The 15,295-nt window shown below is 39.0% G+C and overlaps 2 protein-coding genes across 2 annotated transcripts; both read right to left on the bottom strand.

Annotated features, from left to right (window-relative positions):
* On the bottom strand, positions 997–3,256 carry LOC104730933. The gene is made up of 4 exons (XM_010450180.1): positions 3,066–3,256; positions 2,353–2,507; positions 1,970–2,242; positions 997–1,835 (listed from the first exon to the last, which is right to left on the bottom strand). The coding sequence occupies exons 2-4, from the start codon at positions 2,476–2,478 to the stop codon at positions 1,200–1,202; spliced, it is 1,035 nt and encodes a 344-aa protein (XP_010448482.1). The 5' UTR covers positions 2,479–2,507; positions 3,066–3,256; the 3' UTR covers positions 997–1,199.
* On the bottom strand, positions 4,390–8,447 carry LOC104730932 (putative respiratory burst oxidase homolog protein G). Its single transcript, XM_010450178.2, has 11 exons — positions 8,012–8,447; positions 7,771–7,927; positions 7,608–7,656; positions 7,261–7,374; positions 6,731–7,162; positions 6,146–6,538; positions 5,862–6,073; positions 5,660–5,762; positions 5,516–5,568; positions 4,819–5,336; positions 4,390–4,701 (listed from the first exon to the last, which is right to left on the bottom strand). Exons 1-11 carry the CDS (start codon positions 8,445–8,447, stop codon positions 4,592–4,594), a joined length of 2,577 nt encoding a protein of 858 aa, XP_010448480.1. The 3' UTR covers positions 4,390–4,591.

Raw genomic sequence — 15,295 nt, 5'->3', positions numbered from 1 at the left:
TTTACATTAAGATTAATTTAAATTAAATAGATTAGTCTACAAAATATTATTTTACCTATTTACTGGCATAGTGACATAGATAACAATGTGAAACATAAAATATGTGAATTTGATTTTAGAAACACAAAAGACATCAAAACTTTCTCCATCACTACAAATTTTTTTTCACTTTTAAATATTTCACGAGTGAAATATATTTTTACACAAGATAAACGTAAACTTGAATAAACGAAAAATAAACTTTATTTAGAGATTTTGTTTTACACAAACAAATCTTAAATCTTAAATAATAATATTATTCATAATATTTTATTTGAATCAATTTATCCCGCAGTATATGCGGGTTGGTACCTAGTTTCCATTATTTTTTAATGTATGGTCATATCGGACTATTGGAGTGGTCTGTTCGATAACTATGCTTATGATTAATGAGCCCTGGATGGCCATATATATGGTCTGTTCGATCACTATGCTTATGGTTAATGAGGTAATCCTTGAGCACCACTCCAGGAGTCCAGGTGTTTATAAAACATTCAATAAATATAGAAAGATTGCTTTATCTTAGAGCATGATAGTTGACGGTAATAGTGGTTAGGAGCTTGCTTAGTTATTGAGTTGAATATTCCATAACCATTTATCTTAGAACAAAAGCTTATTGACTCCGTGATTTTTCTCCTTCCTAGTGGCCTCCCTTTTTAATCTCTTAGACTAGTTCTGCCAACTTTCAGAGTAGGTTTACCAATTTTGGAGTAGGTTTAGCAAGATGCAAGAGTGGACCCAAACCAGTGTTCACGAAACGCAATGTTTATTCACTAAACCATCAACCACTTTGAGTGACGTTTTGCAATGTTTGGCAACTTTGTATTTGTGCTTTTCTTGCAATGCCATTAAGATCATCAGCAATACTGAACGACTCATTTGAACATCATTAACATTGTTCCTATTTGAAAACCAACGTCGCCTACGAGATTCATAAACACCAAAGCTAGCTAGATCAGTAACTCAATTTCCAACTTTTCTTTCCTTTTTATTCAATCAAACAAGTCTTTTACATTTAAATACAATTTAACAGTTTTAAAAATGGCTTTATTCTTGTTTTTTCTCAAACATTAAGAAACTTTTTAAATACAAATCGCCCAAAAAAAACAAGAAAAACAATTATATGTATATATAAATCTTCGAAGATAACAAAATCTTGTTTAGCAGACAACAGTAGCTGCTCCGGAAGACACAGGACTTGCAACATCAAGCATCATGGGATTCCATTTCATCACCACTTTATCACCGCATCTTCCATCTGATGAAACTCCTGCAAATTGCATCTGATTTGCTTCAACAGAAGACGGATTTGGTACCTCCAATCTCAACTTCTTCTTCTCAGCTAGCCTCCGCCTCTCTGCTCTTGACCCAATTACCTGTCCCAAAACTGACGCAGCAATCGTAAATACCATCGCTGTCTTAGGCATCAACACTGACTTTCTCAGTATTCCAATGAATGGAACCGCTGCGTGAAGAGCTACAAACCAAGATGCGGAATATTTTTCAGTGTGCTCTCTCCAAACCCCTAAAGGCACATTTAGCGCCATGCCTAGCATCCCGATCACTAGTACTTTGGCTGGTAAAGGTTGTGGGCGGAGGTTCTTGGCAAAAGGTGTTTTTGATATCGCTGCTCGAGCTGTGACTATTGCTTGAGGACATTTGAATTTCATTCCGGGAGGAGGTTGCAGGATCTTTGCAACAAGCGGTGCCACACCACTAACAGCTCGATATGATTTTGCAATTGGGCAGTTTCCTGTTTTCAGCCATTCGTCACCCATAGCTTCGTGGTCTCCTCCCTGAAAGAGAAACAACAAGTAAGCACAGTGCTCTTAAGAGAAAGACAAAAGATATCTCATAAGCCAACACATTGCCGTTCTAAAAAAGCTTAAGAAGATACATGTTGAGCAAGAAAATGTATGAAAATCTTTACCTTATTTTTGGATGAGTCAGACTTCTTCTTTTGATTTTTAAACAAGTCAGAAAATGCATCAAACCCAAAAGGCCCTCCAGGTCCAAAGGATGAGAGACTAATTGTTGCAGCCTTGGCAGCAAGTGGATGGAAAACAGGGACAGGCTTCTCTGCTTCATCAGATCGAGCGGTGCCAGAGAGAGGGACAACTCCATCTTGGCCATGGAAAAGCCTAAATGCGGTATCAAAATTGGGACCATCTTCAAATATTGGTCCTTTCCCTGCTCCTCTAGCCTAAAGGAAGGATATACACATAAAACCAATACAAACATGTGATGAGAATTGGATGCGGTGCAAGAAATGTCAGATAAAGAGTTTGTGAACAAACCAGAAAGTTGACTTACAGGCATGGGAAAAGGCAAGGAAGAGGAGAAGGAGAGATTAGTGGGCTCATTGATGTTCCTCAAGAATGGACATCTGAGAATATCAAACTGAGAAGCCATGGGATTTTCTCCAGTACAATGATCCATTCTTGTTGAGGTGAAAACAGGACAAGAATCTAAAACAAACAAACAAAGGAATCATAAATAAGAAATCGAGATCAAAGCTAAGTAGCGAAAGAGAGAGGCAGAGGATGCTAGTGGGTTCTTCTACAAATGGGCCAGACAGTAATAGAGTATCGGATGCAATTTATATGGAGGAGAACTAGCTAAGATGCTCAAACAACATCCTCCTCCAAGCTTTGATATATCTCAATCGAAAAGAAATCACATTTGAGTCAATCTAAGAACAACTGAATTAAACCCAACAAAATTTAAGAGGAATTGGAACAAACCCAAAACCCAAAAACGAAAGCAATCGTGTGGAGGAGACTCATCAAAAAAGACTCGGGGGATTTCTAATTCCAAAATCAGTAGAGCAATGGAGTCTAATAAGAAGAGCACTAGTGATCGATCACAAAAGAGAGCTTAACGAGTCTCTGTCTCTAAAAAACGACTAAAGCTAAATCAGATCTAAGCATATATACACAAAAATCAATGCGAAGAAATCACAAACACAAGTTCTGGGCAAAAAAGGGTTACAGAGAGAGAGAGAGAGAGAGAGAGAGAGAACTTACGGATAAGAGAGGAGGAGGAGGGGATGATTGAAAAGAGAAATGAGATGAATCGATGAGAAGGCGTGTGTGAGCAACGATACACACAATTCAATTCCCTTTTGGAGAGATATGAAAAGAAAAAAAAGGGTGGATGAGAGTGGTTAGGTGGTAACGTGGAGAAGATGGCGTTTTGATTTTTAAGACTTATTATTATTTAGGTAGCTAGCTGGTGAGAGAATGAATACTACTTCTTTGTATGTAACCTGTTTCTTGCTTCTTATTCGTGCTCACCACGCGCTCATTCTCAGCACCACTACTTTGACAAATTGCACCCTTATTAATGCAATTTTTAAATTTTTAATGCATTTTTTTTTTTTAAATAATGCAATATACATGCCTTCTTTGAATAATAAATAAATAAATTCTAAAATTTTCCAAACTTTTATTTTGTCAAACATTTTACTTTTCTACAAAAAAAAATTAGGCCACCGATTTCTCTCTCTCATTCCGTCGTGTTTCCATCTTTGACCCAACAAAAAAGATTCCGCTTTTTCATTGATATGAAAAATTGTCAAAATAGTTGACTTTTGGTCTAAACTCTAAAGAAGACAACTGTTTTAACATAATAAAATAGCATATTGTTTAATTTACGGAAGAACGGGTAACATTTTTAGTCGAATCACTGTTTACGTAAACGTTACATGTAATGTATTTAAAAAAAGCTGGTTTTACAAGATCAAAAAGTTTTCAATATAGTAATCTTTTAACACATATGCACATACACTATAGTGCAATCATCTTTTGAAAATGTGAAAACTGAATAATTATTTTTGTTCTCTTGACTTTCTGAATAAATTCAATAAGACATTTGTTCATAGTTTCTGAAGGAAGCTAGGCAACGTGGTGGAAGTGGAACATATAGTCAAGGCATTATTGCTTATACGCCTTAGCTAATTCCTTCAGTGAAGGAACGAGACTTGTACCTAAGGAACAGTATATGGTGGTGTCTTTGTTAATGAACTGAGAGTTGAATGCATGCATGCAAGATATCCCCTAAACTCGCCCAAGAGATTCTCATAAACTCTTCCTACACTACTAGGACTGTTTGTACAAACTTGCACTTCTGCAGACCCCCAAAATATTGATTTGGCCAAATGTTAAATGTTGTTTAATATGTAACGACAGCATCTCCGATGAAAAGTTGTACTGTCTTTCTCTATTTTTGTTTTGAGAAAAGTTGTTCTCCAAAGGATTATCCACAGCGACTAGCTAGCTTTTTGTTGTGCGGTTTATACGTTTCTACACAATCCTGTGAAAAGTGAAATTCAAAAAAATTAATTAAGGATATTGAACATGGTTTTGAATATTAGATAATGAAACAAAAACAAAGAGCGCATAAACATACATTTCACATAAACATCATAAAAAAGAAAAACCAAAATTCAATCCTCAAAACACAAATATGACACACTAGCTTAGCTCTCCACAATTTTCATTAATTTGTTAGCCATCATGCTAGCATTGTGGGTAGAATTGCTTCTTTGTCTTTAGAAGTTCTCTTTGTGGAAGGAGAATCTTGTACTTGTCTTGTGTGTGAATTCCAAAGCTAGATGCCTTAATTCCTTTGTCAATACCGGTGCTCCACAATAGAACACTCCTGCACGTTATATATCCATTCTCAGTTTATATCCTTTTCTTTGTAGTCATTAATTAAATTACAACAACCAAACCATACGCTTACTAGTTCATTTGATCAGGGAGAAGGAGAGCTTACCAACATTAGCGCCAGGGTGGTCCATAGCTATCTGTTTGTAGACGTTCTTCCAATTAGGTCTGGCGAAATGGGACATGACCCTTGTTCCAGCAACAATGTCTAAACCATTCTTGGCATAATTCAGAGACTGGAGCATCCGTATGAGAGCGGAACGAACGTCTCCTTCTTCGTAAACACTAGTGCAATGATTGTGTAGTTCTATGACTTTGCTTGTGTCCCGTTCCGCTATTTCGTTCATGATGTTTTTGAACCAGTCAAATGTGCCCTCCTCCTTTGTTACCCAGTAGAAGTAAGCTCTTCGCGTTTTGAAAGTTTCTTTCTTAACTTGTGGCACTTGTTGCGATCCCTTCTCCATTTGGCTGAGCTGTTCTTTGGTCTCCGTGTTGTTGATAATGTCCTTGATAATGCTGATCATCGGGGTGGCTCCAATGCCAAGGCCGATCAGCAGAACCACCTCGTACTTCTTGTAGTCTTGAGCTGGTGCGCCGTACGGACCATCAAGCATGATTTTGGGGTAACTGTGGAAGAAGGGGTCATTGCCATTTCAAAATTAACAACGTTAGATATTTTCTTAGGTATACACACACATGTCTTTTATGGTGAGTTATATATACTAGATGTAAAGTGTATACGTAATAAATTTATAGACTAGTCTTACAATATAATAAATATATGAAGAAAAAGAGAATATACTTACCGGGGACTATTTGCACCATGCAATGTATCTCCGACCGGAGATGGCTTAGACACCTGAGACATACACACAAAACTATCTTTCCCCGACTCCAAGACTGATAAATGTATATAAGTTTGAGAGATTTAAAAAGTGTATATATAGGACCTCAGAGAAGACTCCTTGGATAGCCTCTGTCCAATCTCCTAGTGATTTTATATGAACGCTCAGAAAGTCCTCTTGTGGTGTAGAAGTTATTGAAAATGGATGCCTGTAGAGATATGTATAAATTAATAAAATCCACATCCAAATATACTGAAATGGGTTTAGAGTTGTTGACTCATAATTAAGAGTGTTCTTTATTGCGTACCACTCAAACGGTGAGACTGCTGGACAGTTTACAAACATGTATTGACCGCTCATGTATTTGAAGTTTTTAGGCTTTGACATTTGCAAAGTCAATACTTTTCCAGGATAAGCGGCTACCTTAAGAACTTTGACTGTCCTGATGCTGGACCTGAATGCTCGTATCAATCTCTCGCATGCATAGAGAGCTACTGGTACTGCCAAGTACATCCACGTCTATAAACAAAACCCCCAAGTTAGTAACGTTTTTTCAACGATTTTGGAAATGTTGAACACTGAAGTACTCACCGTTTTCTTGTACCATTCCTTACTGAGATACAAGTAGTATCCGTGAAGGACAAGGAGAGTGTAGACTATAACGAATAAATGGTGAGTGTACCAGAAGGCATTGAAGCTCGCAATTTTTTTAAGTGGCCCTGGAAGCTTTTTTTCTAGCTTCCCCCGTCTAAACCAAGGCAGAGCCAGTGTAAAAGCAATAGCCATCAAGAGAACCATTACGAGTCCTGTTATTCCTTCTGTTGACTTCACATAATGCAAGTATCTCTTCGGTTGCTCCTCCCCGAAGAACTTTCCGAGAGGCATGTATTCTTCGGGAGTTGCCGCGATTAGCCGTGGAAAATCGCAAGCCAAATGGGCCACGGCGTGTATGACTACTCCTACCGTAATTCCCACCGCTATAACCTGTTTGTTTAGGCGTCAAGTTACTACTATATAAATGATAAAAAGTTGTATTTTATATGTATCTAGGTTAGCAGTATTTCGAAGAATGTATAAACTATGTTTTTTGGTCACATCCTCAGAGCGATATGGCGATTCCTCAACCACTACACTAGCATAAATATTTAAAATAACAAGAAATTTGTGTGGTTTTACCTTGTGAAAATTGATGTTGTCATCAAAAGGGACAAAAACACCAAACCTAGTCTTATTTCTAAGCCACGTGATAGTATTTCTGCATACAGGTAACAAAATCAAGGCCATGTTTAGCTTCAGCGTCTCTGCTGCACCTTTGGCCAAGCACACACAATGCCCCAACACCTCATACACTGCTCGATTCTTGTACTGGATATACTTGTACGCAAATAGGATAGCCATAATGGTGAGCCATAGAGCTATCACCCAAATTCTTTGCCAGCCATCCAGTACGAAAAATCTAAGTCGACGATACCATCTCCTCAACGGATTAGGGTCACGCGTAGGCTTGAGACTCTCACTTAACATGTCGCTCAGTTCCTTTTTGTCTTCACTAATTGTGCTTACAGATTGTGTTTCCGCTTGTAGAAGCAATCTCTTAAGACTGTCCACCTGTTTTAATGTCACCACAAAGTTAATTACATATAGAAACTACATATATTGGAAACACAAATATTGGTTTTCAGATCATGACCATCATGAGAATTTACCATGATGTACCCCATATGATCAGGGTCAAGCTCTTCCATGATCATAGCTGCATATTCATCAGTCTTTTTCTGGATAGATGACAGATGGTTGGCAGACGAACTAAGGTTGATGATCTGTTAAACACAAAAAAAAAAATACAGAACAGAGGATCAACAAATTTAATCTCACCCTTCAAGCATTTCTCAAAGACAAATATCAAGATGTTGAATTTTTTGTATGCGTTTGGGTTCATTTACAAGTTTTTAGCATATTTACTTGTGTTTGAAATTTACACAAAATAATCAGATTTTCAATGTTTGAGAAAAAATCAAGACCTCATAATTATATTAGTCTTAGAAAATGTTACCTCCCTAACTTCGTCTTCCGTCAGTCTACCATTGGCGTCTTTATCCATCCTGCAATTTCACAAACCCTTTGGCTCAAACTTTACATTCATCACCATAACTTGTAGAGAAACCAGATAAATGAAACAAAAAGAACAAAAATGATTATAATGATTAGAAAATTACATGTCAAAAAATGTCATAAGCCTGGAATCAAAGTTTTGGTCACTTATTTGTTCCCAAAATTCCTTCAAGTGGTCCATATCAATCACATCCCCTGTCACACCCTGTCTTCTAGATAATGCATCGAACAATACCAAAGCAAAGTCCTTTGAGTTCATCCCTGCAATATGTTAATATCTCTATTTAGATCCAAATCCTTTCCAAACTTAAATATAATTCAGACCCTAGTGATAAATATTTTTACCTATGCATTCACCAAATTTTGACCGAAGTAGCAATCCACCAGTGGTGGCCGTGATCTTAAGAAACCGTTTCTCCACGGCACTCCATCCAGCGTCACCGTCGGTCTTACTGATGAATTTGAGCCCTTTCAAGGCCCGACCAGCCGTTGACTTTGAACGGTCCAATCCAGTTGGCTTACTCTCTCCAAAGACAGATGATTTCAAGCGTTTGAGCTTGTTAGTAAGTTTCACCCGACCGTTTCGTTTCTCCGTCGTCAGCTCCGTATCTTCCTTCACGCTCGATTCTTCATCCGCCGCCGTGTTTCTAAGGTTTTCCATCGCCAGGTTTCCGTTGGTCAACGGCGATGATCCGTTCAACGGAACTACATCGCTGCTCTTCTCAGCCTCTGTGTCTGAGTGATGATGATAGTCCGGTAATTCAAAGCTCACTCTCTGCATTGTTTTAACGCGAAACCAAACGAGAGCAGAAAAAAAAAACGATGATTAAACGGAACAATTTGTTTCTTGCATCTCAAGTCAATGCTCTGTAAGTAAAAGGAGGGACGATTTAGAAACAAAATTTTAAGTGTATTCTCCTTAAAAAAAAGTCTTCTCTTTAGATCTCTGAAACTCTTTGTGTTTGTAAGATGATTTAGACGACCAAAAATATTCGCGTAGTCATTTTTTATATTATAAGAGGCGACGGCGACGCTCGTCAGACAATCAACAGAACAGACGCACATAATATATTCCAACTTAATGTAAACAAATTGAGACAAACGTGAAACGTGTATAGACTTACTTAGGCCCACGATTTTGTATTTGAATTTTTGTTAACTTTTCATTGGTTGATTCATTGAACACCGAATACCAAATTTCATCAACGTTTTTTTACAAAAAAAATCTTACAACATGACTGTCAATTTTAATAAACATATCCCTCGTTAATCATTCATCTATCAAAATCAAAAGCTCTAATTCCAAAAACACCAACGTCAAAGTATAAATTAAAAACACCAACGTCCAACTAATTCTCGAAAGGGGTTTCTACTTTCCCTGATCTTGAAATATTTAATTTGTTTCCATAATCCATACCAGGTTTACCATTAACACTTTCGTTTTAGTTCAAGTCTTCCACCGTAATCATTGATATCAATATCATTATTTTCTTTAAAGTCAGAAATTAGATCACCTAATACGACTATACCAAATCTATATTTTAGACCTCTGTTACTATATGACTATATCAATGCTTTTGAACATGTGAAACTCAAGTTAATATTCTAATATTTTTCCATGACCTGACTCCAATAGTGCGACGTGAAATCAGCATATCATGTAAGTTGACGTAAGAGGTTACAGTTAGTACAAAAGCAGAACATTTGCTTTCTAGTCCAAACGGTGTCGTTGGTAAGTTGGGCCGTGTGATAGAACGAGCGAAGCCCACCAAGGTCCAACCCAACAAAGTCCAACAGTGTAATCTTCCAACGGCTAAATCGCAAAGAGATCAGAAGAAGATCGCCATTGAAGACTGTACGGTTAAAGCTAAAGCTGTCAACAAGCTAAGCGACAAAGGAGACATTAAGACATCAAACAGATTTGCAGCCCTTGATTCATCTTGTGTACAGAGATGATGACATCTGTCTGCATCAACTAGGGTTTATGTCCGATGTATAAGTATGACAAACCCATCTTTGTAAAACCTCAAGGAGTTGAAATAAAACAAAACTTCAATATTTCTACTTTACTTTCATGGTATCAGAGCACAGTCTTTCTGAGACCGTGGTAAACAGATCTATGGCTTCTTACATAGTTCCTTCCCTTAACATCTCAAACTGTGTAACCATCACTCTCAATGGACAAAACTACTCTCTCTGGAAGAATCAGTTCGAGACGTTTTTAACGGGTCAAGGTCTAATAGGCTTCGTCAACGGTTCTGTTCTTGTGCCCTCACCTACTGTCAGCGTTCCTGGAATCAACGGTACTACAACAGAGAGACCGAATCCAGAGTTTCAGCAAGAGCAGCAGAACTGGCTAAGAACAGATGCCGTTGTCAAGTCGTGGCTTCTTGGTTCCTTTGCTGAGGACATACTCAGTGTTGTTCAGAACTGCTCAACGTCCTATGAGGTATGGATTACTCTGGCAAATCACTTTAATAGGGTTTCCTCCTCTAGGCTATTCGAACTTCAGAGAAAGTTGCAGACTTTTCAAAAGAAAGAAAAGACTATGACGGTTTATCTTAGGGAACTTAAGAGTGTTTGTGACCAGTTAGCTGCTGTTGGTAGTCCGGTTCCAGAGAAAATGAAAATATTTGCAGCTATGAATGGATTAGGACGAGAGTATGAGCCGATTAAAACCACTATTGAGAATGCTCTTGACTCTGCTCCTTGTCCTACTTTGAATGATGTAATCCCGAAGCTTACTGGCTATGATGACAGGCTTCAGGCTTATTTGGTTGAGAATACAGTGTCACCACATGTTGCCTTTGCAGTGTCTCAATCCAATGAATCCTATCACTCTCAGCAACAGTACAATGGTAGAGGCAGGGGAAACAACAGACGTGGTGGCCGTAACACATACTCAACAAAGGGACGAGGCTTTCATCAGCAAGTCTCACATCCATCAAACTCTCAGAATGTGACATGTCAGATCTGCGGCAAGAATGGTCACCCTGCGCTTCGTTGCTGGCATAGGTTCAATAACAGCTACCAATGTGAAGATGTTCCTGTTGCATTGGCTGCAATGCGGATTACTGACGTTACTGATCAACATGGTCATGAGTGGCTTCCAGACTTGGGTTCTTCGGCTCACGTCACAAACAGTCCACAAGTCCTCAATCACTCACAACCCTACACTGGTTCAGACTCTGTGATGGTTGGTGATGGAACGTTTCTCCTCATTACTCACACAGGCTCCGCATGTATTGCATCCTCTTCAGGTAATTTGCCTTTAAAAGATGTTCTTGTATGCCCTGACATTGCTAAATCATTGTTGTCTGTGTCTAAGCTTACTAGAGACTATCCATGCTCCTTTGAATTTGATGATGAGGGTGTTCGTATAAATGATAAGGCAACACGGAAGCTACTGGTAATGGGAAATCTGCATAAGGATCACTACAGCTTGGGGGAACCGAAAATGCAAGCCTTCTACTCTGCACAACAACATCTTGCAAGTGATGAAGTGTGGCATAGAAGACTTGGTCATCCTAACAGTCAAGTCCTCCAACAGTTAGCCAAGAACAAGTGCATTTCTTTCAATAAAATCACTAAGACAGTGTGTGAAGCTTGTCAACTAGGAAAAAGTTCAAGACTTCCTTTTATCTCATCTTCTTTTTCTGCTTCTAGAGTTCTTGAGAGAGTCCACTATGATCTGTGGGGACCCTCTCCAATAAACTCTGTCCAAGGATTTCGTTATTATGTAGTCTTTGTTGACAATTATTCTCGGTTCAGTTGGTTATATCCGATCAAAATGAAATCAGACTTCTTTCAAATCTTCGTTATGTTTCAAAAGCTGGTTGAGAATCAGTTTAATTGCAAGATTAAGTGCTTTCAGTGTGATGGTGGAGGCGAATTCATAAGTAAACAGTTTCTGCAACACCTGCAAGACAGCGGTATACAACAACTTCTCTCATGCCCTCATACACCTCAGCAAAACGGTTTAGCAGAGAGGAAGCATAGACACATCACCGAACTAGGTCTTGCTATGATGTTTCAAAGTAAAGTTCCAACTAAGTACTGGGTAGAGGCATTCTTTACAGCAAATTTTCTCATCAACTTGCTTCCTGCAGCTCAACTCAAGGATGGAGAGACTCCTTTTTCAAAAGCCTTTGGTCAAACCCCTAACTACTCTGCTTTGCGATCCTTTGGTTGTGCCTGCTTCCCAACATTACGTGATTATGCTCATAACAAGTTGGATCCCAAATCTTTACAATGTGTGTTTCTTGGATATAATGAAAAATACAAAGGATATCGTTGCCTCTATCCTCCTACAGGTCGAGTATACATCAGTCGACATGTAGTTTTTGATGAGGCTGCTTTCCCTTTCTCGACTATCTATAGCCATTTTCATCAAAGAGACAGCACACCTCTATCATCTGCTTGGTATAAAAGTTTTGCTGCCTCAACCTGCACGTCTGATTCAGTACAAGTTTCCCAGCCTGTAACGATTTCAGAACAAGTTACACAGCCTTTGCAAGTAGCTTCAGACAACATTGTCTCTGTAATGGAGGAGTGTACTGAGCGTACGACGGGCTTAGACCCTGTTTCTATTGGCGACAGCGCTCCTACATTACAAGAGCCTTCTCAATCAAATAATGCATCACAGGATGTGTCATCAAATACATTGGCTCACCTATCTACAGCACCCACTCTTCAAACCTCAGATGAACCCGTCCCTGTAACTAATCAACATCCTATGGTGACCAGAGGAAAGAGTGGTATTAGAAAACCCAATCCGAGATATGCGTTGCTTACTCACAAAGTCTCTCAACCAGAACCTAAAACAGTCACAGCTGCTTTAAAGCATCCTGGCTGGACTAATGCCATGGGAGAGGAAATAGGGAACTGCAAAGAAGCCAATACTTGGTCCTTAGTTCCCCCTGAACCAAATATGCATGTTCTGGGAAATAAATGGGTTTTTCGAACCAAATACAATGCTGATGGAACCTTGGACAAGCTACGGGCACGCTTAGTAGCTAAAGGATTCAACCAAGAGGAAGGAATAGACTATCTAGAAACATATAGCCCTGTGGTTAGAACTCCAACACTGAGGATGGTACTTCACACAGCTACAGTTAAGCGATGGGAGTTAAAACAAATGGATGTCAAAAACGCTTTTTTACATGGGGATCTAAAGGAAACAGTCTACATGAGACAACATGCTGGATTTGTTGATCCAGAAAAACCAGACTATGTTTGTCTCCTTCATAAATTTTTATATGGCTTGAAACAGTCTCCAAGAGCCTGGTTTGACAAGTTTAGTGAATTCTTACTTGAATTTGGTTTTGTCTGTAGTCACCATGATCCTTCCTTGTTCACATACGAGCACAATGGTAACACAATCCTTCTGCTTCTGTATGTGGACGATATGGTTATAACTGGCAATGATTCAACCACACTCACTCATCTGCTAGAAGAACTCAACAAGCAGTTCCGGATGAAAGACTTGGGTCAGGCTCGATACTTTCTTGGTATCCAAATTCAAACATTCTCTGATGGATTGTTCATGTCACAGCAACGATATGCTGAAGACCTGCTCATTGCTGCTTCAATGGAACATTGTGCACCAATGCCAACACCCCTTCCTCTTGAACTGGACAAGGTCAAGCATCAGGCGGAAGATTTTTCTGACCCCACCTATTTTCGGAGCTTAGCAGGGAAGCTACAATATTTGACATTAACGAGACCAGATATTCAGTTTGCTGTCAATCTCGTCTGTCAAAAGATGCACAAGCCTTCAGTTTCAGACTTTCATCTTCTCAAAAGGATCCTTCGGTACATCAAAGGTACAATTACAATGGGAATGACTTACAGCAGCAAAATGTCATTCGCTTTAAAGGCCTACAGTGATAGTTACTGGGCAAATTGCAAGGAAGGTAGGAGATCAGTTGGTGCTTATTGTACTTATCTTGGTCGGAATCTTATCTCGTGGTCATCTAAAAAGCAGCCAACAGTGTCAAGAAGCTCAACTGAAGCAGAGTATCGCTCTCTATCGGAAGCAGCTGCTGAAGTAAAATGGGTAAGCTCTGTCATGCGTGAACTGGGTATAGCTCTTCCAAATACACCGGAGATGTATTGTGATAACCTCTCTGCAGTCTACCTCACTGCAAACCCAGGTTTTCACAAGAGAACAAAACATTTTGATATTGATTATCATTATGTTAGGGAAAGAGTTGCCTTGAAGACATTGGTCGTTACACACATTCCTGGAACTCAACAGATCGCAGACATTCTCACCAAGTCACTCCCGTTCCACGTCTTCAACTTTCTTAGGAGCAAACTCGGCGTAGGACTTCCTCCGACACCAAGTTTGAGGGGGGATGTTAGTACAAAAGCAGAACATTTGCTTTCTAGTCCAAACAGTGTCGTTGGTAAGTTGGGCCGTGTGATAGAACGAGCGAAGCCCACCAAGGTCCAACCCAACAAAGTCCAACAGTGTAATCTTCCAACGGCTAAATCGCAAAGAGATCAGAAGAAGATCGCCATTGAAGACTGTACGGTTAAAGCTAAAGCTGTCAACAAGCTAAGCGACAAAGGAGACATTAAGACATCAAACAGATTTGCAGCCCTTGATTCATCTTGTGTACAGAGATGATGACATATGTCTGCATCAACTAGGGTTTATGTCCGATGTATAAGTATGACAAACCCATCTTTGTAAAACCTCAAGGAGTTGAAATAAAACAAAACTTCAATATTTCTACTTTACTTTCAGTTACTTTAATTTATCTATCAGTAATCTTAATTTCTGAGAACCAGCCCGAAAAAACAATCATACGCTTACTGGATGATTAGATGAAGGGGAGAGAGAGAGCTTACCAACATTAGAGCCAAGATGATCCATAGCAATCTGTTTGTAGACGTTTTCCCAATTATGTCTGGCGAAGTGGGACATGACCCTTGTCCCAGAGACGATGTCTAAACTACTCTTGGCATGGTTTAGGGACTGAAGCATATGTATGAGGGCTGAACGAACTTCTCATTCTTCGTAGACGCTGGTGCATGCAATAGTTTTGTAGTTCAATGACTTTACTTTTGTCTCGTTCTGCAATATCGTTCATAATGTTCTTGAACCAGTCTAGTCATATGAGCCCTGCTCCCTAGTTACCCAGTAGAAGTAAGCCTTTCGTGTCTTGAAAGTTTCGTTCTTATACCTTGTGGATCATGTTGTGAATTCTTGTCGAGTTGGTTGAGTTGGACATGTTCCTTGGCCGTTGATAATATCCTTGATATATAATGCTGATCATCAGTGGCCCCAATCCGAAGTCTGACCAGCACAACCACCTCGTACTTCTTGTAGTCTTTTGCTGGTGCGCCGTAGGGACCATCAGTTTTGATTCTCGGGAAACTGTGTATACGTGGAAGAACAAGTCATTGCCATTTCAAAATTAAAAACATTAATTCGCTTTTCTTATATGCAAGGAGCTTAATAGAGTACATAAACCAAATTTAAAGATAATCATGTCACAACAACTTAAAAAGCTTTTTTATTTAATAGTCGTGGTTTATTTAAGAAAAGCCATTGCAACTTGGAATTCAAGACTTCGCTGACAAAACACAAAAAAAAAAAAAAAAAAATACGTACCAACA

This window comes from Camelina sativa, chromosome 12 (assembly GCF_000633955.1).
Source record: "Camelina sativa cultivar DH55 chromosome 12, Cs, whole genome shotgun sequence".
Classification (NCBI taxonomy): domain Eukaryota; kingdom Viridiplantae; phylum Streptophyta; class Magnoliopsida; order Brassicales; family Brassicaceae; genus Camelina; species Camelina sativa.
This window is presented reverse-complemented; position numbering and strand designations above follow the sequence as displayed.